The sequence below is a fragment of the Pongo abelii genome, chromosome 15 (assembly GCF_028885655.2).
Source record: "Pongo abelii isolate AG06213 chromosome 15, NHGRI_mPonAbe1-v2.0_pri, whole genome shotgun sequence".
NCBI classification, from domain to species: Eukaryota; Metazoa; Chordata; class Mammalia; order Primates; family Hominidae; genus Pongo; species Pongo abelii.
Genome location: NC_072000.2, coordinates 97,633,724 through 97,656,647, shown reverse-complemented (window position 1 = coordinate 97,656,647; position 22,924 = coordinate 97,633,724). Strand labels below are relative to the sequence as shown.

The following is a 22,924-nucleotide window of genomic DNA, read 5'->3' as shown; positions in this document are numbered from 1 at the left end:
AGCTAAACTGCATGATTAGTTGTTATTTTTATGCCTCACTTAAACCCTAGATTGATAGTTTTTTGTTTATAAGTATGAACAGTAAAAATAGTAAGAAGCTAAAGTTTTCCGTGGGGTGAACCACTTCTAAACTACATTTTGATGTCAAATTTTTAGAGGCAGTAGATTAAATAAAAGTAGATGGATACAGCATTATAAATCTGATCATCACATTAGGTCTATAAACCTGAGAGAACAGCTGCTGTCCTAGTTTTCAAGCAAATAAAGGTAACAATGGGACATTATTGCTAAAAAAGATATAGCCTATCAACTCAAATAAGCCCCTTGGTATAGAATTAGCACCATGATTCCTATACTTATTTAACAAACACTTATTGAGCTCTTACTGTGTGCCAGAACCTGAGATTAAAGTAATGAAAATGATAGTCCATCAGTCTGGCCAACATGGTGAAACCCTGTCTCTACTAAAAATACAAAAATTAGCTGGACGTGGTTGTGGGCACCTGTAATCCCAGCTGCTCAGGAGGCTGAGGCAGGAGAATCGCTTGAACCCGGGAGTTGGAGGTTGCAGTGAGCTGTGGTCACGCCACTGCACTCCAGCCTGGGCAACAGAGCGAGACTCTGTCTCAACAAAAAAAAGAAGAAAAGGATAGTCCAGTGTTAAGTACCAATAGGCAGTTACAGTGTGAGTGCCCTAATAGAACACTGGATGCTGGGGGAGTACCTAGGAGGACGAGAAGCCCCAGACCCCAGTATGGAAGGGGAGGGCAGGAGGACATATCAGAAACTTCCAGAGAATGAGACCAGGACAATGAGTAGGAGTTAAGCAAAGATTGGAGGTGAAAGCGAGCATATCAGGCAGCAGGAACTGGCCTAGAGATAAATGAGAGCTAGGCCTTTTTGGCTGGAGAGGCTGGGGTTGCAAAGAGAGGTGTGGCAAGAAATGAGGCAACAGAGGCAAACACGGCTATAAGATAAAGAATTCAGCATACTAAACTGAGACAGTGGGCTTTATCCTCACTATCGTAAATCTTGTGACCTGATTACATTTGTATTTTCTAAAAGCTCTCTTTGGCTGCGGCATGCAAAGACCGTAAGAAATGTTCTGGAAATAGTGAGGGTCTTAAAAGTACATACATTCTGCTGTAAGTAGATGAAATCTGTAAATTTTATATCAAAATTACTAATTCTTTTTAAAAGTTTTATGCTCTGTGTATTCATTTGTTCAGGAGAATTTGTGGGGCACCTGTTCTTTTTCAGGCACCGTGTCAAGCACTTTACTCACGTTGTCCTCTATGGTAGGTTTTTCCTCCATTTACAGCCATACTGGGTACCAAAAATATTGTCACTCGCCTAAGTGCTGGGATTACATGCTTTAGCCACTATGTATGGCCAAGACTATTAAAATGGACAGAAACTTGAAAGATATGCTTCTATATGGATAAACAGTCATGTACCACATAATGATGTTTCAGTCAATAGCAGACCACATGTACAACGGTGGTCCTATAAGGTTATAAAATACATACTTCCACTGTACCTTTTTAATGTTTAGATGTGTTTAGATGAACAAATACTATTGCATTACCATCTTACAGCTAGAAGGTGTTAAGGCCAAGATTTGAATCCTGGTCCTTGTGATTCCAGAGCTACTCTTCCCCAGGTAGGGGGAAGAGGAAATATGATCTCTGAGGAGAAATCATCTGTGAGATGCACTGTTTTGAAGGGAGCACATGATCATATGTAAGAGGTAACCACCCAGAAGATATCAGAAAGTTTTCTGAAAAACTTTTTTTTTTTTTAATATATATATACATATGGAGTTTCAGCCTTGTTGCCCAGACTGGAGTGCAGTGGTGCAATCTCAGCTCACTGCAACCTCCGCCTCCTGGGTTCAAGCGATTCTCCTACCTCAGCTTCCCAAGTAGCTGGAATTAGAGGTGTCCACCACCACGCCTAGCTAATTTTTTGTATTTTTAGTAGAGATGAGATTTCACCATGTTGGCCAGGCTGGTCTCGAATTCCTGACCTCAAGTGATCCACCCACCTCGGCCTCCCAGAGTGCTGGGATTACAGGCGTGAGCCACCACGCCTGGCTGAAAAACATAATTACATGGCTGTACCCCAAAAGCTTTGGTTTTTCCCTTCAATGATATTCTTAATTCCATTATAATAATTTACTATTCATCACTAGTGGGGTAATGGTCTGAGGATAGTAAACAAAATACAGGTGTAAATGGCTAGCTTTTGTTTTCAGATAAAGAGGTGTGAACCGCTGAATCTGCTGAGTAGGAGGATTGTTTTTATTTAACATTTTAATAAATCTGACAGGAAATTATACATTTGGGTTGTCACTGTGTCTGTTCTCATTACAGGTGTTTGACTTGCCCTGCTCTCTTCAGACTACACTCCCTCCCTTCCCCCTTGCACACCCCGCAAATCCTGTGCTTGCTTTGGTAGTAGAATACATCAGTACAGTGGGTACCCTTATCAGGGAACTTTGATTATAGAAATAGCTGTCATTCATTTAACATTTACCATAAGGTAAGCAATGGACTAAGAGCTGTGTGTATATTATTTAATCCTCAAAGTAACCCCCTAGGGTAGATGGTATTATCCACATTTTTCAGATAAGGAAACAGGCAAAGATTTCACACATCACACAGCTAAAGAGAATTGGAATTGGGTTTCTGGTCAGTCCACCTCTAGTGGTATATCCTTTCTGTCTCTTCCAGCAAGATGCCTGCATATAAGAATGTGCTCAGTTTCAGAGATTTCCGGCCTCCTGTAGGTCCCAGAGTTAGCTCCCCCTGCATTACAGTAGAGGGCTATATGTGGTGTCTGTGCAGAGAACTGACATCCCCATGAATGCTTTCCCTTCATTATGCTATTCTCATTACCCCCACGTTTAAATGTAAACATTTTAAATGCCGTATTAGATAACACTAATTTATGAAATAAACATTAAAGAAATATCAATCTAGTCAATTGAGTACCTTAAGAATTATTAACCTGAGCCGGGCACAGTGGCTCGCACCCGTAATCCCAGCACTTTGGGAGGCCAAGGTGGGCAGATCACCTGAGGTCGGGATTTCAGGACCAGCCTGGCCAACATGGTGAAACCCTGTCTCTACTAAAAATACAAAAATTTTCTGGGTGTGGTGGTGCGTGCCTGTAATCCCAGCTACTCAGGAAGCTGAGGTCAGAGAATTGCTTGAACCCGGGAGGCAGAGGTTGCAGTGAGCTGAGATCGCACCACTGCACTGTAGCCTGGGTGACAGAGTGAGACCCCATCTCAAAAAAAAAAAAAAATTTTTTTTCTGTGTGTCATGGCTTGAAGAGAAATCGTTTATGAATTGTGTGTATGTTTTAGCTTCCTCTACTAAGTTACTAAAGTTATTCCCTAGAAGTTTTCAGCTGCTTTTCCAGCTTTGTCTGCTTTTGTCCCTCACACAACTTGTCAGAAGCTATAAGAATAAAGAATATAAACATTGTGTACCTTTTCACACACATGCAGCATGAATCTCAGTGATTGCCTCTTTCCCATTAGACCCTTTTAATGTTCTCCAGGTAGATAGCCTTCTCATTTCCTTTCCAGTATTCACTTGGTTTTATAGTCAGTGATTAATTTTTTACAGAGCACTAAGGAAAAGAACTTCTGGCAGCTTCCATAGCCTGGTGGTACTTTTTTTTAACTTTTAATAGGTAATACATTCACACGGAACAGAATTCAACATGGTATTCAGTAAAGAGTCCCCCACCCTTCCACTTTGTTCCCCAGCCACTCAGCTGCCCTTGACAGAGGCAACCAGTGTTACAGGTTCCTGTGTACCCTTTCAGATAGATAATCCAGAGATTGTCTCAGAACATAACCTAAAATGTATTGTAAGGGAGCATAAAAAGATACTTAGATTGGAAATATAGTATTAGTAATGCCTGACTGGCATTTAGCTCTTGCAGGAAAATCTTGTGAGACTTTTTTTGAGACAAGGTCTTGCTCTGTTGCCCAGGCTGGAGTGCTGCAGTGGCATGATCACAGCTAACTGCAACCTTGACCTCCCAAGCTCAATCAGTTCTCCCACCTCAGCCTCCCAAGTAGCTGGGACTACAGGCATATGCCACCATGCCTGGCTAATTTTTAAATTTGTTTTTAGAGACAGGGTCTCACTGTGTTGCCCAGGCTGGTCTTGGACTCCTGGGCTCAAAAGATCTGCCCCACCTAAGCCTCCCAAAGTGCTGGGATTACAGGTGTGAGCCACCATGCATGGCCAAGACTATTAAAACGGACAGAGACTTGAAAGATACGCTTCTGTGTGGATAAATGGTCATGTACCACATAATGATGATCCAGTAAACAGCAGACCACATGTACAACAGTGGTCCTATAAGGTTATGTAATAATGTACTTTCACAGTACCCTTATAATGTTTAGATGTGTTTCAGTGAACAGATACCATTGCATTATAGTTGCCTATGGTATTCAATACAGTGACACACTGTACAGATTCATAGCCTATGAGCAAAAAAAATGGCTTTATATACTGTGTACCCTATGTGTGTAATAGGCCTTAAACCATCTAGGTGTGTACATACAGTGATGTTCGCACGATGATGAAATTGCCTAACAATGCTTTTCTCAGATGGTATTTCTGTTAAGTGACCACTGTTAAGCAATTTTAAGACTACACTCTGTGTTATGCCTCTTTACCCAACAGGGACAACCAAATTCCAAATATTAGCTACAAGGATATAAGAAACAAAACACAGAAAAATACAACTTTAAAAATTTTTTTGCCAAACTATAATGCATCCTTGCCTAAAATATAAATTATATATTCTTCCAACTGTTCAGAGAAGTGGTAAAGTTAGGTGTGTTCTGAGAAAAGAAAGCCGAAGAAGATAAAAGGAATAGGGGTACAAAGAGCAAACTGAAGTGATTAAGATTGTCCAGTCTGTCAGAAAGTATATTACTAAGGTGGCCATAAATGTAGTGCGACAAGTAGACCCTAAGATGAACACTAATCTCCGTTTTCTGGTATTCACACAGTAGTGGGTTATATGTAGGTTCTGTCCGTTGCCATTCTCAATCCACCTGAGAATTTAGGTAGCCCCCCACTGTGTACCATAGCCTTTTGTACACCCCTTTTGTAGTACTTACTACATAGAGGTGAGATTGCCTACTTCTTTTTCTACCTTTCTAGTACATTGTTAGCTTCTTGAAATCAAGAGCTGTATTATTTATCATTGTATCCCTCACATATAGTACAGAGCCTGCACAAAGCTCAATATTTTTTTTAAATGAAAGTCTAGAAAGGTAACCTGGAATCCAGGGCTGAATGACCCATTAGTTTGACCAAAATCTAGAGTGGCAATTAAAAATAACATTACTTCTTGTAGACCAGTGTCAAAACTGGAGATTTTTGTATCTGCTCTTTCTTAGCCTGGGTTCCCTCCAAAAAGTAGAGCCTCGTATAAGGACTTGGAAGCAAAAAGTTTATTTTGGGAAATTCTACCAGAGAATAGGAGTGGGTAACTGATGAGTGAAATGGAATGAGAGCAAGCCAATACAAGCATGTGTTCTGAGCTGATCACTGCTGTGGTCAATCAGGCATAATCCTACAGGAACTCACTGAGGAGCCACATGGAATGTACTTCAGGATTGTCTTCCAGAGGGAAGAAAGAGGCGACATTTACCTACCACCTTCCATCCCTCCACTGGAAAAGTGTTTCCAATAGGGTGTTCACTCCCTTGCATCTCATGGTTCGCATATGGACAGGTGCCCAGCAGATTCCCAGAGGTGCCGACGCCAAGGGTCAGAATTTTCACAGCAGACAACAAAAGATACAAAGGTACGGCTGAGGCAGGGTGCTGTAACTGGGCTGCTGTGGTGAAAGGCAGAGAGGTTGTGCAGTGGGCACAAGAGTTGCTTAATTTAGTCTATTTCTTGCATCACTCAGATCAGTTTGTGTGCTCCATCATCACCGAATCTTCAAGATGGTGGCCAGCCACACCTCTACAAAAGACTCAATCAGGGAAGAGGATGGGATTAGCCACAGTCCGGCTGCTACAGCTGGCTAGAAGTTTCCTCTGATATTCTCATCATAACTCATCCAAGTTCAGTCAGGGAAGCTGAGCAACTCTGACCTACAGGATAAGGGAATTATTCTAGGAATTGGACCTTAAACAATTGTAGGAGAAGCTGGGGAAGTGAGTCCAAAAGGGAGAATAGGCTCCAGAGGAGTTACCAGCCATTCAACCTGAGAAGCCAAGCACATCCAGCCACCAAAGTGGGACTGCGAAGGGCAAGCTCCTGAATGGAGAATGGCTGTTGTGTCTGGACCTGTAGTCATGCATCTGGGGATGGGCACAGGGCCAGTGTTGGTCAGCAAGGCTGCAGTTGGAAGAGCTAGATGCAGAGCAGAGGAAATCTAGGCTCCCCTGGCACCTCTGCGACTAGCAGTCACCACATCTAGCTACAGTGACTTTTAGAGAGTAATGGGCACTGCGTCATGTCTGCCTTCCAAATTTCACACATTTCTCTTTTGGCCAACTGTGACTTGGAACCATATAGGGATGGAGATGGTGGAGAAACAATTATCAGCATAATGTCCTTCTTCCCTCACCCAAACTAGATTTTTGTCATTCCTTGCCAATACTTCAGCAGGCCTAGGCATCCTACCAGGTGTGAGCCAGACCTTCATCCCAGAGGTATTTGAGCTCTTAGTTTCTTTATCAGTAGTTGCCACAATCACTAGGTTTCCATTATCCCTCAGCAAAGAAGCACCAGAAGATGCCGCAGTGAATCCCCTGGGTTCTGAATGAACTGCTGCTGTATTGCCACAGACCTTGCACCTCATCCAACACAGTCAGGATCCACTTGTACGAGTGTACCTTCAGGACCTGCCAGTGCATATAGCCAGGTCTTATCGTTCTTTGGGTGCCTACACTCTTTCCTCCCAGAACAGGGACTGTATTTGCCCAATCAGACTGTGCCGGGAACATGATCCTCATTATTGGTTTGGAGGTGGTGAGAGAAGGCAGGAACTGATCTTAAAGAGAACAAGCATTATCTTTTCAGGCACCTGCAGGGTCTCCAGATGAAGGAGGCTGCTGCTCTCTAGCAAGGAGTTGGGGGAGCTGCTTCTCCTAGCCCAAAAAATTCAGGTAAATCTTGGGGTTTAATATTCTCAGTTAAGCCAACCAAATATCCCCATTCCAAGTTTCTGTGTCCAAGTGTTCCTACCAGGACCCAGATTTTATCATAGAATACCTGTCAAGGCTTTCTTTCATATCTCCTTTGTAGTTCTGATATCTTTTAAGTCTGGAGCCTGAATTTTGGCAGTCTGCCCTGCAGCTGCAAGAAATAGGGTCTTTTCAGACACTGACCTGGAAGTCTTCAGACTTTGAAGAATGCCTAGATTCAAGGGTTGGCTAACCTGAGCCTGTCATTCTCTTTGTTCACGGCCTCTAAAGTTGTTAATCCAGCCAGTATCTAGGCCTTATAGTCACTATGTTTCCATTCCATTCAAGTGCCACCATGATTGGTGATCTGATACTTTACCTTCCACATATACCTCATTTTAATCTGCTCCTGGTGTTGTCATGGTACTATGTGCAGGGGTTATCACCATGTCTCCTACCAGTAGGAATGGGAGGGGGAGACCTTTTGCCATTTGGTCAGTGAGTAAGGTAGATCTAGAATCTCATTCAAGAACCTTGTTTTCTAGGGCCATTTCTGTTACTAGCTATCTTCGCTGGGTGTCTCCTCCCATTCCCCGCAGTCCATGCCGAAAGCACAGCCCAAATCAAAGGCTGACATGCAGGTCATTTATTCAGTAAGTATCCCATGAGCAGGAGTGAGGGGGAGCAGTACAAGAGTGGGTCATTGAGCTGATCACCACTGCAGACACGTGGGTTTAGACTCTTCTTCAGAATTGTCCTCCTGAGAAATAGTAGAGAGGAGCATTCATCCAACCAGCTCTCAGAGTCACAGCGTCTAAGGACCGACAGTGCAGAACACTGAGGCGCAGGTTGACTTGTCTTCTAACCCTTATATCTGACACTCAGTTTTTGCTTTGGATCCGGAATTCCTGGTTGCCTTTTAAAAATAGATTTGTAGGTATGATGTGATGATAGTGCTGTTTTAAAAAACTTAAACCTTTCAATAGTGTGCTCTGTATGCATTGGAATCCTGGGTGGAGGGAAACAGTAGGAAGCTTTTCAGTAATTGGTATGTGAGATGCTAAGGATTTGAACAAAGGTGGTATTCTAGTGGGAATGGAAGAGAGACTAATTGAAGGGCGTTCTGAAGACAAATCTGTAGGACACATTGGTTAGATATTGAGGTCAAAGGAGGGCAGAAAGGCAGAGTAGAAATTAAAGATTTATAGGGTACTGTGTAGACACATTTCTCCCCAATTTCCAGCATAATCCTCAGAACTTCAGATTCTTTCAGCTGACATGAGAAAATAAGACTCACAGGATGTAGGTTCGTTTTTTTTTGTTTTTGAGACAGAGTCTCATTCTGTTGCCCAGGCTGGAGTGCAGTGGTGCAGTCTTGGCTCACTGCAATCTCTACCTCCCGGGTTCAAGCGATTCTCCTGCCTCAGCCTCCTGAGGTCCTGAGTAGCATTTTTAGTAGAGATGGGGTTTCATCATGTTGGTCAGGCTGGTCTCAAACTCCTGACCTCGTGATCCGCCCGCCTCGGCCTCCGAAAGTGCTGGTATTACAGGCATGAGCCACTGTGCCTGCCCACAGGATGTAGTTTTTGTTCGTTTTGTCTTTTTGAGACAGGGTCTCATCTGTCATTCAAGCTGGAGTACAGTGGTATCTCTTGGCTCACTGCAACTTCTACCTCCCAGGCTCAAGCAATCTTCCCACATCAGCCTCCTGAGTACTTGGGACTACAGGCGTGCACCACTATACTCACCTAATTTTTGTATTTTTTGTAGAGACAAGGTTTCACCATATTGCCCAGGCTGGTCTCGAACTCCTGAGCCCAAACGATCCTCCCGTCTTGGCCTCCCAAAGTGCTGGGATTAAAGGTTTGAGCCATCGCACCTGGACAGGATGTGTTTTAATCTGGTACAGGCTGAGTGAGGGTCAAGAATTTAGTGATGCAGCTGCCTGAATTTAAAACCTATGGTCTTTCACTTCCTGCCACACTCACTTCCTTTATTTCTTAATTTCTTTTCTCAGGGTTCTGAATCAGTCATGTACTGGCTAGTAAGAAAGAATTGAAGCAACTTTTCTCTCAAGCCTGTTTGTACTTCAGTTCTTATTTCTAACTCTGGTGCCTCTGAAGAGTCACCATGCCAAGTCTAAGGCCGGCCCTCCTCTAAACTTACGATCTTGTTTTATGTTGCATGGCAAACTGTAATCTCCCTGTTCCTTTTTCCTTTCCCCTTTGCCTGTTTCTTCCTTCCTCTTTCCACCCCGACCTCAATATGAATCTGGAAGCCGTTTATACATTTCCTGATGGACATGAGCCAGTGGAAAGGTTCCCACTGGTATTGGTGAAACAAATAGGGTGGCATTGTAGGAATAATAAGTAAGGGGGAAACAAAGATCCTGACAGTGTATTCAGGAGAACCGTCAACATTGAGGCTATTTTTAGTTACCAGAGGGACAAACATGAAAAGGAGAAACAAAAATTGATAATAAAAACAGAAAGTGATCCTATTTAACATGCAGCAATACAGTCATTTGTGTTACTGAATTTCAGATTGATTTGTTAGCTCTTTAAGTCTCAGCCTTCAGCCTTGGTCATTCATTCATATTGGTTATGTTACTCAATGTTTTGAGGGAAGGTATTTTTGCTTACATTAAAGATTAGAAAGAAAATATCCTAGTAAAAGAGAATAGAGGAAAGGATTAAATAAGTAGGAGATGGATCTGTAAAGTGTGGTTATCACATAAGCAAAAGAAATTGTAAGAAGTTGACTTTGTACTACCTGCCAACCTCCCAACAGCATGACTGAAAGTCTGCCTGAGCGGAATATATTGGTGCCTTTTATCCATTAAATGCTTTGGCTACAGGTGGAATTTTTCTGTTACCAGGAAATTGTTAATAAAAGCTTTTTTTTTTTTTTTTTTTTTTTTTTTGAGACAGAGTCTCGCTCTGTTGCCCAGGCTGGAGTACAGTGGCGCAACCTCGGCTCACTGCAACCTCTGCCTCCTGGATTCAAGTGATTATCCTGCCTCAGCCTCCCGAGTAGCTGGGACTACAGACACATGCCACCACACTCAGCTAATTTTTGTATTTTTAGTAGAGAATGGGTTTCGCCATGTTGGCCAGGCTTGTCTCAAACTCCTGGCCTCGGGTTATCTACCTGCCTCAGCCTCTTAAAGTGTGGGATTACAGATGCCCACCACCACGCTTGGCTGTTAATAAAAGCTTTTGGCCAGGCGCAGTGGCTCACGCCTGTAATCCCAGCACTTTGGGAGGCTGAGGTGGGTGGGATCACCTGAGGTCAGGAGTTCAAGACTAGCCTGGCCAACATGTCAAAATCCCGTCTCTACTAAAAATAGAAAAATTAGCTGGGTGTTGTGGCAGGCGCCTGTAATCCCAGCTACTCAGGAGGCTGAGGCGGTAGAATTGCTTGAACCCGGAGAGCTGAGGTTGCAGTGAGCTGAGATCATGCCACTGCACTCCAGTCTGGCAACAAGAGTGAAACTCCATCTCAAAAAAATAGAAATAAAAGCTTTTGAGTTGATCTAAAAAGCTAACTGGTTTATTAGTCAACCATTGCTGTATAAGAAACAATCTGAGAACCTCAGTGGTATATCACAACAAACATTTATTTCTCATAAGTTTCTGGGTTAGGTGGGGCATTTCTGCTTCAGTTTGCAGCAGCTGGGGCCTCTCTCATTGCCACTGTGGGTCAGCAGGGGTGGCTGTGTTCCCAGGGCTGCTCATTCTCCTCCTGGGACCAATAAGCTAGTCACAGCGTACTCTTCACGTGATAGGAGGGAAGAAGGCAAGCCCTGTTCCCAAAAGAGGAAAGGGACTCTAGACAGAGCAGTACTATTCAAAGCATGTCTGCAGTGAGTGAGATAGGTACAGAAATTAACAAGCATTTAGAAACTTTAAACAACTGCCACAATATTCAAGCGGTGTTTTTGCTGAATTTTACTAAAGTATTGGTCCAGGACACGTTGGAAATTTAAAAAGAAAGAAAAAACTGTAGCGTGACTCGCGATAGTTTGCAAAGTGCCGAGAGAGAACACATGACATTCTGCTCACTAGAACTGACTCTCTGTACTGCCCATGAGTAAGCATTCTGATCTACGCATGTGTCATGGGTTTGTGTTAGGATCACTTTGTCACCAAGAGTCTGACCATCTTTGAGTGTGCTGATGGTTTTGTACCTACAGGACTTGTCCATTACCAAGGATGTGGCACCGTGTAAAGCCTCTCAGCACCCACTTGTTGGCCTTTCCCTGCCAGCATCCCTTCTGCCTTGCTGCTATATTTACATTTTCATTCTAGTATTGATAACCTTGACAAAGTTGTATTATCATTAATTGAAATCCTTTACCATCAGATTAAAACATTAATTTTGACATTATAAGATAAAACTCTTTATACCAACATTCCAGTTGTTTACCTGTCTTCCTTTTACATTTTTGAGTTAATATCACCATGTTTGGTGTATTTATAAGGTGCTTTCTGCTTATGAGATAAGTAGTTCTAGATAAGTTCTAATGAGCATTGATTAGTAAAAGTCCTAAGTTAGAGCTGGGTGCAGTGGCTTACACCTGTAATCCTAGCACTTTGGGAGGCCGAGGCGGGCGGATCACCTGAGGTCAAGAGTTCAAGACCAGCCTGGCCAACATGGTGAAACCCCGTCTCTACTAAAATACAAAAAATTAGCCCAGCATGATGGTGGGTGCCTGTAATCCCAGCTACATTGGAGGCTGAGACGGGAGAATCCCTTGAACCCAGGAGATGGTGGTTGCAGTGAGCCGAGATCGTGCTGCTGTACTCCAGCCTGGGCGGCTGAGCAAAACTCTGTCTCAAAAAAAAAGTCTAAGTCTAAGTTAGAGGCATAAAAGGCAGGGAAGGGAAACTTTTGGGAGGGGAAAGAAGGATATGTTTAGGTAGGACTTGTCTTCTTCCTAGATGTGTAACCTTGGATAACCTACTTAATCTTTCTGAGTCTTAGTTTTCTCATCTATAAAATGGGGATGATAATAATAGTAATAATAATACACCCTTCTTTGAGAAGAAGTGCTAAAATTAAATATTCTAAAGTAAGCAATTAACACAGAGCCTGGTACATATACATAATAAGTTTTCAAGAATGTTAGCTACTATTATTATTTGCTTTTAGTTAATTATCTACTAGGTGGCAGACACTATAGAATCAGATAAGATGGGGCTTTTACAGAAAAGGAACTTAGGCTGGTGGAAGAGTCAGACAAATATATATAAGAAAGATATAGTAGTATAAGAGTTTTGTGCTGTTACAGACAAACACAGGGTGCCAGAGAAACTTTTAGATAGGAGGAACACCTGACCTAAGGCTTTGAGGAGCAGTATCAAAGTAGGCTCTTAAAAGAGGCAGCATCTAAGCTGAGACTTAAAGATGCAGAGGAGTTAAGAAAAAGAGTTAGGGGCATTTCAGAAAAATGGAACAACATACACAAAAGCCTGGAGGAGCAAGCGTTTGGTGGACTTCTGGAGAATTGGAAAGGACACAGTATGACTGGAGTGTAGAGTCTGCGCAGGGATGGGCTGGGGAGTAGGCAGGTGCCAGATCATCAAGGGAGTTGTAGCTTGGACTTTTTCTTGAAATCATTTGTAGCATGAAGCTATTGAATAATTCGTTAAAGAGGCATATATAATTTACATTTTAAAAGATCATTCTGGCAACAGTACAGAGAGCAGATTTGAAAGGGAAAGGCTGGAGGTGGGAATTTTTTAAAAGCCATTTCAATAATGCAGGGGAAAAGTATCAGGTTCTGAAAAGGAGGTGGTAAAAATTCAATGGAGATTCTGTGGAGGAGTTGGATTGAAAAGAAGAATGAACAATATCTGGTGATAGATTGGATATGGGCGTCCGGAGAGGGACCCAATAATAGTACTCAGATCTCTGGCTTTGGTGACTGAAGAGGACCAGATTTCCCAGAGGAAATGAATTGACTTTGGCATTTAAGATGTCTGTGGAAAATCCATGTGAAAGTCAGGTGTGACTGGGAGTCAGCTCAGGCTTGGAGCTATCAACTGGGAAGTCAGGGATATAATGAGGTGAAGGCCGTGGGGCAAGTGACATCACCAGGCAGTGAAAAGAGCGGGGTATTCATGGTACTCAGCTTAGGTACTCCAGACTGTTTGAACAAATGTAGAGTGTCAAGAGTATGGTCTCGTTTAAATCCCATAACAACCCTGTGAGGTAGGAAACAATCTCAGCTTTGCAGATGAGAACATTTCAGACTCTTAAAGAGTTAAGTGATTTGCCTAAAGTGATTTTGCTACTGAGTGGCAGCGCTAGGATTTCAAGTCCAATCTGATTTTAAAGCCCATTTTTTTTCCTACTGTATCCTGCTTCTTTGTAAACCTCAGCAGTTTAAATATTTGTGATATTTGTGATCATGTTATCTTTTATTTTTTTTCTTCACCTCTGCCAGTATCCTGGTTTAGTGGGATTGTGACACATCATTTTAAATCACCAGCTTTTCTCTCATTTCCCCTGCTTCACTCCCAGACACATCTATGAGATTGCCTTTCCTATCAGATTAACTCATCCCACTCAATTCTATTCCAATACCCACTTTAAAACAACAGGCCAACAGAGGACCTCCACTGGCTACTGAATGAGGTCTGTCCTCCTCAGCTTGGCATTCAAGGCTCAAAGGCTCATCATAAAATGATGACTGTTGAAAACTTTCCCATATTTCCCACTTCTCATTAGCACATCTTCATGCCTTTGTGTGTCATCTATATGTGGATATAAATGTGGTGGTCTCATTGTGTTCCTTATAGGGATATTCTTTTAGTGCTTGGAATAAAGACATCTTTCGTTTGCTCTGTTACCATCTTTATAGAAACGGTTTTGTCTTTGTGATGAAATCATCTTGGATGTCTTCTGACTTTAGTTCCTTTCCAGTGTCAGGGTTCCTTATACTCTATCCCTAATGTGACGAGCCAGCCTCTGCTCTGACACTTTCTAGAGGGATCCTTTTTTTGATGGGAGAAGAGGATGGAAATTCTAATTAGAAATTTCTTATCATTGAGCCAAAATCTCCCTGCTTTTAACATCTATCTGTTTCCTAGGAACAACGGATAAATCAGTTATTTCTTCTCTGCCTCATGAAGAGGCATTTAAAGACAGCTCTTATGTCTCTCCTCAGGTTTCTCTTACATAACCCAAATAATCTCTTGCTTGGAGCTTTTTTCCTGTGATAAGTTGCAAACTCTCTACTATTCCCTTGCCCTCCTAAGACTCTTGCAGTTTGGTCAGTGCTCATCTAAACTGACCCACGGGGCCCAGAACAACACAGCACTCCACAGAAAGCAGCAACATTAGTCCTTTGATTACGGCTCGATGCTCGTACCTGAAAAGCCTGAGATTGCTTCAGATCTATAACAGCCATGTCACATTTTGCATTCATTCAGTTAAAAAAAAAAAAAAACCCAGATATTTTATATAGTTCCAGTTAAGCCAACCGTCATCTGCTGTGCAGTCGATTTCTTTAAATGTAGAACTAATTCTCCTAGTTATATTTCAGCTTCATTTTGATCAGTCTTTTTAGGCAATTATGATTCTGCTATGCAGTGTGGTGTTAACTGTGTTTCCAAGTTTAGAGTCATCTGAAGATTTTGAAACATACTTTCCACATCATTATCCAAGATTTTTGTTTGTTTGTTTGTTTGTTTCAAGACAGAGTCTCACTCTGTCGCCCAGGCTGGAGTGCAGTGGTGCGATCTCAGCTCACTGCAACCTCCACTTCCCGGGTTCAAGCAATTCTCCTGCCTCAGCCTCCCGAGTAGCTGGGATTACAGGCACGTGCCGCCACACCCAGCTGATTTTTGTATTTTTAGTAGAGATGGGATTTCACCATGTTGGCCAAGCTGGTCTCGAACTCCTGACCTCAGGTGATTCACCTGCCTCAGCCTCCCAAAGTGCTGGGATTACAGGCGTGCACCGCCGCACCTGGCCCCAAGTTCTTGATAAACATGGCAAAAACCAACTTCCCACTCCACGCATCAAGTTAATCAGTGCTGTTTGTGAATGGTTCTGTTAACCACTGTCCTGTCATCCCATCCCCTGTCTCTTCATCTTATCTGCAAAGATCTCATTTGTACATTCAACACATTTTTATTTAGCACAGGTTTAGCACAGGTGCGAGAAGGTGCTAGGAATACATTGAAGATAGCAGTCCCTATCTTGTGGTGCTTACAGTTTAGCAGCATCATGAAATATTTTGTAAATGCTTTGTGGAAATCAAGTTATACGGTTATCTATGATATTTCTCCTCATCTGGTACCATATCAGAAAAGGGAATGAGGGATTACTTTTTGTGGACTCCATATTGCTACTCACTATCTTCTATCACTTGAAAGTGGGATTCACTCCCTTTGTCTTTACACCTTTCATGGTTTCACAAACAGCTTTGAACTTTAGAAGTCTCTGGAGTTCATTTATGCCCTTTCTGTGTAGCCATAGTTTGGTGGTGTTTATTTTATTTTATTTTTTTTGAGACGGAGTCTTGCTTTGTTGCCCAGGCTGGAGTGTAGTGACACGATTTCGGACACAATTTCGGCTCACTTCAACCTCCGCCTCTCAAGTTCAAGTGATTCTCCTGCCTTAGCCTCCCGAGTAGCTGGGATTACAGGACACCCAGCTAATTTTTGTATTTTTAGTAGAGACTGGGTTTCACCATGTTAGCCAGACTGGTCTTAACTCCTGACCTTAGGTGATCTGCCTGCCTTGGACTCCCAGAGTGCTGGGATTACAAGCAAGAGCCACTGTGTCCGGCCTGGTGGTGGTGTTTAAACACATGTTTTTTGTTTGTTTGTTTGTTTGTTTGTTTTCACATTATCAGGATTGTTTTTTGTTTTATAGTAAGCTTAATGAAAAATTTCTGTTCAACTTTAGCCATTCTCACTCCCATAATCTTTGTCACTCAGATTTTTACTTATATTTTATCTTTATATTTCGAAATGATCTTTCCTAAGAAGGAGAGTTGAGTCTTCTTAGGTTTTCTTTTCTTCCTTGAGTTCTTGAAATGCCATAGTTGCTTTCTCCAGGATCCTGGTCCTCTTCACTTCCTTTTTCAAGTTTGCCAAAATTAAGCTCAGATGTATTTTGTCTATTTTCTGAAGGATTAAACTGTCAACAATGCAGGGTGCTATGTTTTCATACAAAGAGTGGATGTCTGCATAACTGGCAGCCCACCTACCTTATTCTGAGGTGTGCGTTCTCTCATCAGTCAGGTGTCATCCACATCTTTCCTCTAGCCAGTTGCCACCACTGCAGCCTTTTTGCCTACTCTTCTTTCCCCTTTGGTCCAATGTCTTCCTCTATACTGTCTTACTCACATTATTGGATTTGCACATAGATGTTTATTATCTTGAACTTGGGAGGATTCTCTGCCTTTTTCTGTAGATCCATCTCCGTAAGGCAGCAGATTTTCTATAGATGCCATAGTCTGTTGTTTACCCATCCCACCAAGTCTTGGTGATTTTCATGAGATTTTATTTATCTCCTTGAGTTCTTTTTTGCTATTGTGACTTTTAAATATCGTGCCTAGCACACTAATGTTCAATAAGTAATATTTATGATTAATCTCAAGAAGTATTTGCCTTCTCTTTTAGGCTGTGAGGATATCATTGCTGAGAGCATCTCATTAGATACCTTAATTGCCATCCTCAAGTGGAGTTCTCATCCATATGGCTCTAAATGGGTGCACCGACAAGCTTTACATTTCCTCTGTGAGGAATTTTCCCAGGTCATGACTTCGGATGTTTTTTATGAACTCAGCAAAGACCATCTGCTTACTGCTATCCAGTCTGACTACCTACAGGTAATCATTTAAACACCTCTCAAACTCATTGTCATTCATATGTGCGCCAAGAAACCCATCTATGCTCTATTACTCTTCCATCTAGGGTAGGGCAGGGGAAGAGAAACAGGCTGTGATCAAACCACCCAGGACTGCCCTCTTCATAGTTGTACAACAAAAGCCTTCTGTCTCCCTGGCTCTTCATGTACACTGCTACCATGACTCAACATTGAACAAGCCCAGGTCCCAGCCAAATGCACCAAAAAGAGATTGGGGCAGTAGGCAAGGTCAGAAGCACATCCCAACATGATTTTCTTGACTTCTATTAATGTAGCTTCTCTATAGTGGTTTCTTACTTTTGGTGGAGTATCACATACTTAGATTGTAGACAGTAGCTTCAGCAGCACAAAGTAAAAATAATATTCAGTGTCTGATCTGCCCAAATTTTTATCAAAATTCAGTGCATGTGTTCTTCCAAAGTACAGTAATGTTTTCAACTACTTATTTTTAACCAGAAGTAGTTTTTAGCAAATTCTTGTGTTCTTGACTTAAATGTCAATTTAATTTGGAAATTTACATTAATAATAGATTTTATATATTACAGAAAATACTTAACAGGCAAAGTATATTCAAGCTTAATTTTTGTGCATTGGCTATATGAATTTTATGCTAAAAACTGTACAACTGTTTTAATGCTATTAAAGACATAAACCCATTGAGCCACTTCCTATTTCTTTGTATTTGTACTAGAAAAATAATAAAATGCTACCATTTTAGTCAGAAATGAAGTGGAGAGTTAAATAATACACTCAGCATCTGTGCTTTTCCTTTGTATGTTGCTTTGATTGCAGTACAGATGTCATACTTGGGCTTGATTTATGGAGCATCTTTGTTCATTAACCTTGTCTCATTGTCCTGATCAAAACTGGGTGCTTTGTGTTTGTGTTAGAAGTTGTTAGTTCTCTTAGATTATTGTCTTTAGGAGCTTTGCATTCCTTCTTAGAAAGTATTAAAAAAAAAAAAAAAACTTAGCAGCCTAGATTTGCTCTAAGATTTTAAATAAAATACAAAGAAATGAGGGGTACATTACCATTTCACAGATTGTGCTTCACCAACCAGTAGAATACCTTGTAGAGATTGTAGTTTCTTCTGCCAAAACAAGTTGACTGACTTGTTTTTCCTGTCCCTCCAGGAGAGAGTAGTTACTCTGCCTATACCCTATACTTACACTTCCATTTACTTATCTCTGTTTTCTTCCAAAAGAGAATTTAAGGCAGCTATATAGAAACCACATAGTAAGATAAAATAAATTTAAAATAGGAAGTGGGTTGCTTGAGCCCGGATGTGCGAGACCAGCCTTGGCAACAGGTGGGACCCCATTTGTACAAAAAATAAAAAAAATAATTAGCCACTTTGGGAGGCCAAGGCGGACGGATCACGAGGTCAGGAGATCGAGACCATCCTGACTAACAAGGTAAAACCCCGTCTCTACTAAAAATACAAAAAAATTAGCCGGGCATGGTGGCGGGCGCCTGTAGTCCCAGCTACTCGGGAGACTGAGACAGGAGAATGGCGTGAACCCGGGAGGAGGAGCTTGCAGGGAGTCAAGATCACGCCACTGCACTCCAGCCTGGGCAACAGCGCAAGACTCCCTCTCAAAAAAAAAAAAAAAAAAAAATTAGCTGGGTGTGGTAGCACACACCTGTAGTCCCAACTGCTCAGGAGGCTGAAGCGGGGAGAATCACTTGAGCCCAGGAGGTTGAGGCTGCATAGACCCATGACGGCACTGCTGCACTCCAGCCTGGGCAATAGAGTCCATCTCAAAAGGAAAAATTAAAATGAAAAAATAAAATAGGAAGGGAGCAGGTTACAGAAAAAGAAGATAGAAATGAAATTTAAAAATTAGTTGGAGCCAAGATTGAGGTTACTGGATAAAATATATGTAATGCAGTCTTATGTATTTCCTGTTGATGGACCACAGATTTAACACTAAAACTTCAAACAGTCAATGGAAAGAGTGAAACATGGTAAGTTGCATGCTGTATTTCCCACCTACGAAAAGTCCTTAATGAAATTAACCACTTATCTAATTTCACTAAAATAAATATAAACCATTTTTTATTATAGGCAAGTGAACAAGATATCCTTAAATATCTGATTAAATGGGGAGAGCACCAGTTGATGAAAAGAATAGCAGATAGAGGTAAGCTCAGAAAATTAGCTTGCGCTAGTCACAGTGTGTACATTTTTGGTGGTTCTTATATTCCCAGAAGCTCATAGAAATGCATGCCGCACATCAGTCTTGAAAATTGACACTGTTGCCTGGTGAAAATGAAAGTTTTTACCATCGGCAAAATCTTTTAGTGGACAGGGTATAGTTTATTAAAATAAATATATCAGCAAGTCTTATTTTGCGGCTTTAAAAGGATACTTTTTATTATGTTCTTAGGTGCTTAATAAAACATGACTGATTCATGGAAGTACTAGAATGAAAAATTTCATATAATTTCATATAATGACTAAAGTATTACAAAAGCATAATGTTGATGAAAATGTGGAATTAGTGTTGATGGTTGCACAACAATACAAGTATAGTAAGAGCCACTGAATGGTATGCTTTAAAATGTTTTAAATAAGTTTTGTGTTATATGAATTTTAACCTCAATTTAAAAATACGAGTACAGGCTGACCTGAGGTCAGGAGTTTGAGACCAGCCTGGCCAACATGGCAGAATCCCGCCTCTACTAAAAATACAAAAATTAGTGGGAAGTGGTGGCACGTGCCTGTACTCCCAGCTACTTGGGAGGCTGAGGCATGAGAATCACTTGAACCTGGGAGGCAGAGGTTGCAGTGAGCTGAGATTGCACTACTGCACCCCGCGCATGGGTGACAGAGCGAGACTCAAAAAAAGAGAGTACAAATAAAAAAGCATTCATTGTTTTTTTTTAATGTTGTAGAAAGTAGGCTGGGTGCAGTGGCTCACGCCTGTAATCTCAGCACTTTGGGAGGCCGAGGCGGGCAGATCACCTGAGGTTGGAAGTTGGAGACCAGCCTGACCAACATGGAGAAACCCCGTCTCTACCAACAATAAAAAATTAGCTGGGCGTGGTGGCATGCACCTGTAATCCCTGCTACCTGGGAAGCTGAGGCAGGAGAATCACTTGAACCCGGGAGGCGGAGGTTGTGGTGAGCCAAGTTGGCGCCATTGCACTCCAGCCTGGGCAACAAGAGCAAAACTTCGTCTCCAAAAAAAAAAAAAAAAAAAAAAAAAAAAAAAAAAAAAAAATGTTGTGGAAGGTAAAAGAGAAATAAATAATACTTCCGAATGGCCTTCCAGTGGGGTCACTGCAGAAGAGAAGGAAGCATCATATGTCGGAGGCTGGGCTTTCCACTCTGGAAATTTGTGATTCTACAGCAGTCTTTTGTTTGTGTGTAGTGTCCACCCTCCTGTCCTCCTTCCCTCAAACATCATTGTATTCCTTTATGTACTGAATCTAAATTTAAAATTTTTAATTGAAAAATTAAATACTGATTTCCCTTTTCTGTCACCTTTCGATAGCTTTATTTAGATATAATTTATGTATCTTAAAGTTCACCGGTTTGAAGTGTTCAAGTCAGTGGATTTTATTACATTTATAGAGTTGTTTTGTCACATTTTTAAATATAAAAAATGTGCTAAACCTGCCTTTAAGCCTTTTTATTGTGTTTCTTTAATGTGCTACTATCCAAGCTCTAGGGAACAAAAGCAGTCCTTCTATTTCTCCAATTTTTTTTCTGTGGCTGGCAAAAACCTTTAGCAATTCTCAGATTTGAATGTGTTTATTTTTATTTTTAAAATTTTATTTCAGAGAGCAGCAAAGTTATGATTTTTTATTTTTTTTTAAATTTTATTATTTTTTTTTGAGATGGAGTCTTGCTCTGTCTCCCAGGCTGGAGTATAGTGGCGCAATCTCAGCTCACTGCAACCTCTGCCTCCCGGGTTCAAGCTATTCTCCTTCCTCAGCCTCCTGAGTAGCTGGGATTTCAGGCACGTGCCACCACGCGTGGCTAATTTTTGTATTTTTAGTAGAGACAAGGTTTCACCATGTTGGCCAGGCTGTTCTCAAACTCCTGACCTCAGATGATCCCACCATGCCCAGCAAGTTATGAATTTTTTTAAATATGAAAACCATTACAATTGATTTAGAAAGTTTTTTAAATGCCAGTATACAATTAGTTCTTATTCGTAGCTTTTATATTTGTCAACTTATCTAGTCACTGAAATTTATTTGTAACCCCAAAATCCATACTGGTGATACTTTCATGGTCATTCACGGAGTAGCAAAAAGCCTGGTCTCCCAACAAGCACATTCCCAGCTGAGTTCTAACAAGACAGAGGCACTCTGCCTTCTTGTTTCAGATCTCCTTACCGAGTGCCACATTTTTTACATTTTTATGTTTTCGTGATCTCACTGTTCAAGATGGCCCCCAGGTGTGGTACTGAAGTGCTGTCTAGTGTTCCTGAGAACAGGAAGGCTGTGGTGTGCCATAGAGAGACAATACATGAGTTAGGTAAGCTTCATTCAGGCGTGAGTTACAGTGCTGTTGGTCGTGAGGTTAGTGTTAATGAATCAGCCACATATATTAAATAAAGTGTCTTTAAACAGAAACACATAAAACAAGGTTCTGTCTTAATCATTTGACAAAAATGTGCCCAGAGGCTCACAGGAACCTAACCCTGTGTTTTGCCTATGAACAATAGTTCAGTATTCACTGGTTCATTGTTTGTGTTGACTTCATAACTACTTCAGAAAATAAGAACCGATTGTATATAACTCTGTGTAAATGTTATAGACCATAAGCTTGTTCAGTGATGTAAAGTTGGTAATGATGAAATGTCATTTATTTGGGGCAGATAACAGGCATCCTTAAGGGTTAAAATTTTCCTTAGGAAAATAGTCGCTAGGCTGGGCGCAGTGGCTCACGCCTGTAATCCCAGCACTTTGGAAGGCCAAGGTGGGTGGATCAGCTGAGGTCAGGAGTTTGAGACCAGCCTGGCCAACATGGTGAAACCCCGTCTCTACTAAAAATACAAAAATTCGCTGAGTGTGGTGGCGGGTGCCTACAATCCCAGCTACTCGGGAGGCTGAGGCAGGACAATCGCTTGAACCCAGGAGGTGGAGGTTGCAGTGAGCCAAGATCATGCCACTGCACTCTAGGCTGGGCAACAGAGCAAGACTCCGTCTTAAAAAATAATAATAATAAAAAAATAAAAGGTAGTTTCCACATTGGGTTAGTGGAAGGTTCTGAGGGGATAAGAAGGATGCTAAGTGAAGCAGGCCATAGCTTTGTTTCAGTCAGTTTTATACAGAAGGAGTCTGCCCTTACCTGTCACATATTTGGGGGTTTCATATAAGATTTTATATGAAAACAGGATGTCGCTACTTTAAGAAAAAAAAAATATTTTGAAAAGCAGAATGCCTTAAATAAGTATGAAGCTAAATCATAGCTAGGCAAGGGGAAAAAAAACGAGTCTTTTCTACACAGTTAACAATTTTATTCTGAATGAATCCAGAAAAAAAACTTAGCTTCTCAAAAACAATTCTCTCTCTCTCTGTCTCTCTCTCTCTCTCTCTCACACACACACACACACACACACACACGATTTAAGGAAGATCAGTTTTCCTGTAGAATATTTGAAAAAAATCCAGCATTTATATTCATGAATAATAAAGATCTTGTTCTGTGTTAATTTTTTTAAGAAAAAAATTACAGACCCCTAGATTAAAGACATGATTAAAGATTTCCAAATTATGTAATTTTTCTTCCCACCTCAATAGCATAAGCATACATGTATTTCAGATTGTTGTTCACTAATGCCCAATGAAGAAATCATTCTCTGCCCTGGACGATGGACATATATTACATGTCAA

The 22,924-nt window shown here is 41.3% G+C and overlaps 1 protein-coding gene across 2 annotated transcripts in view; it reads left to right on the top strand.

Moving 5' to 3' along the window:
- BTBD7 (BTB domain containing 7) overlaps window positions 1-22,924 on the top strand; it is a 98,492-nt gene that overhangs the window by 55,195 nt on the left and 20,373 nt on the right. For both annotated transcript variants that reach the window (XM_024231537.3, XM_054530427.2), the window contains exons 4-5: window positions 16,825-17,033; window positions 19,140-19,215. In XM_024231537.3, the coding sequence (XP_024087305.2) occupies window positions 16,825-17,033; window positions 19,140-19,215 (285 nt within the window). The remainder of the gene's footprint in view (window positions 1-16,824; window positions 17,034-19,139; window positions 19,216-22,924) is intronic.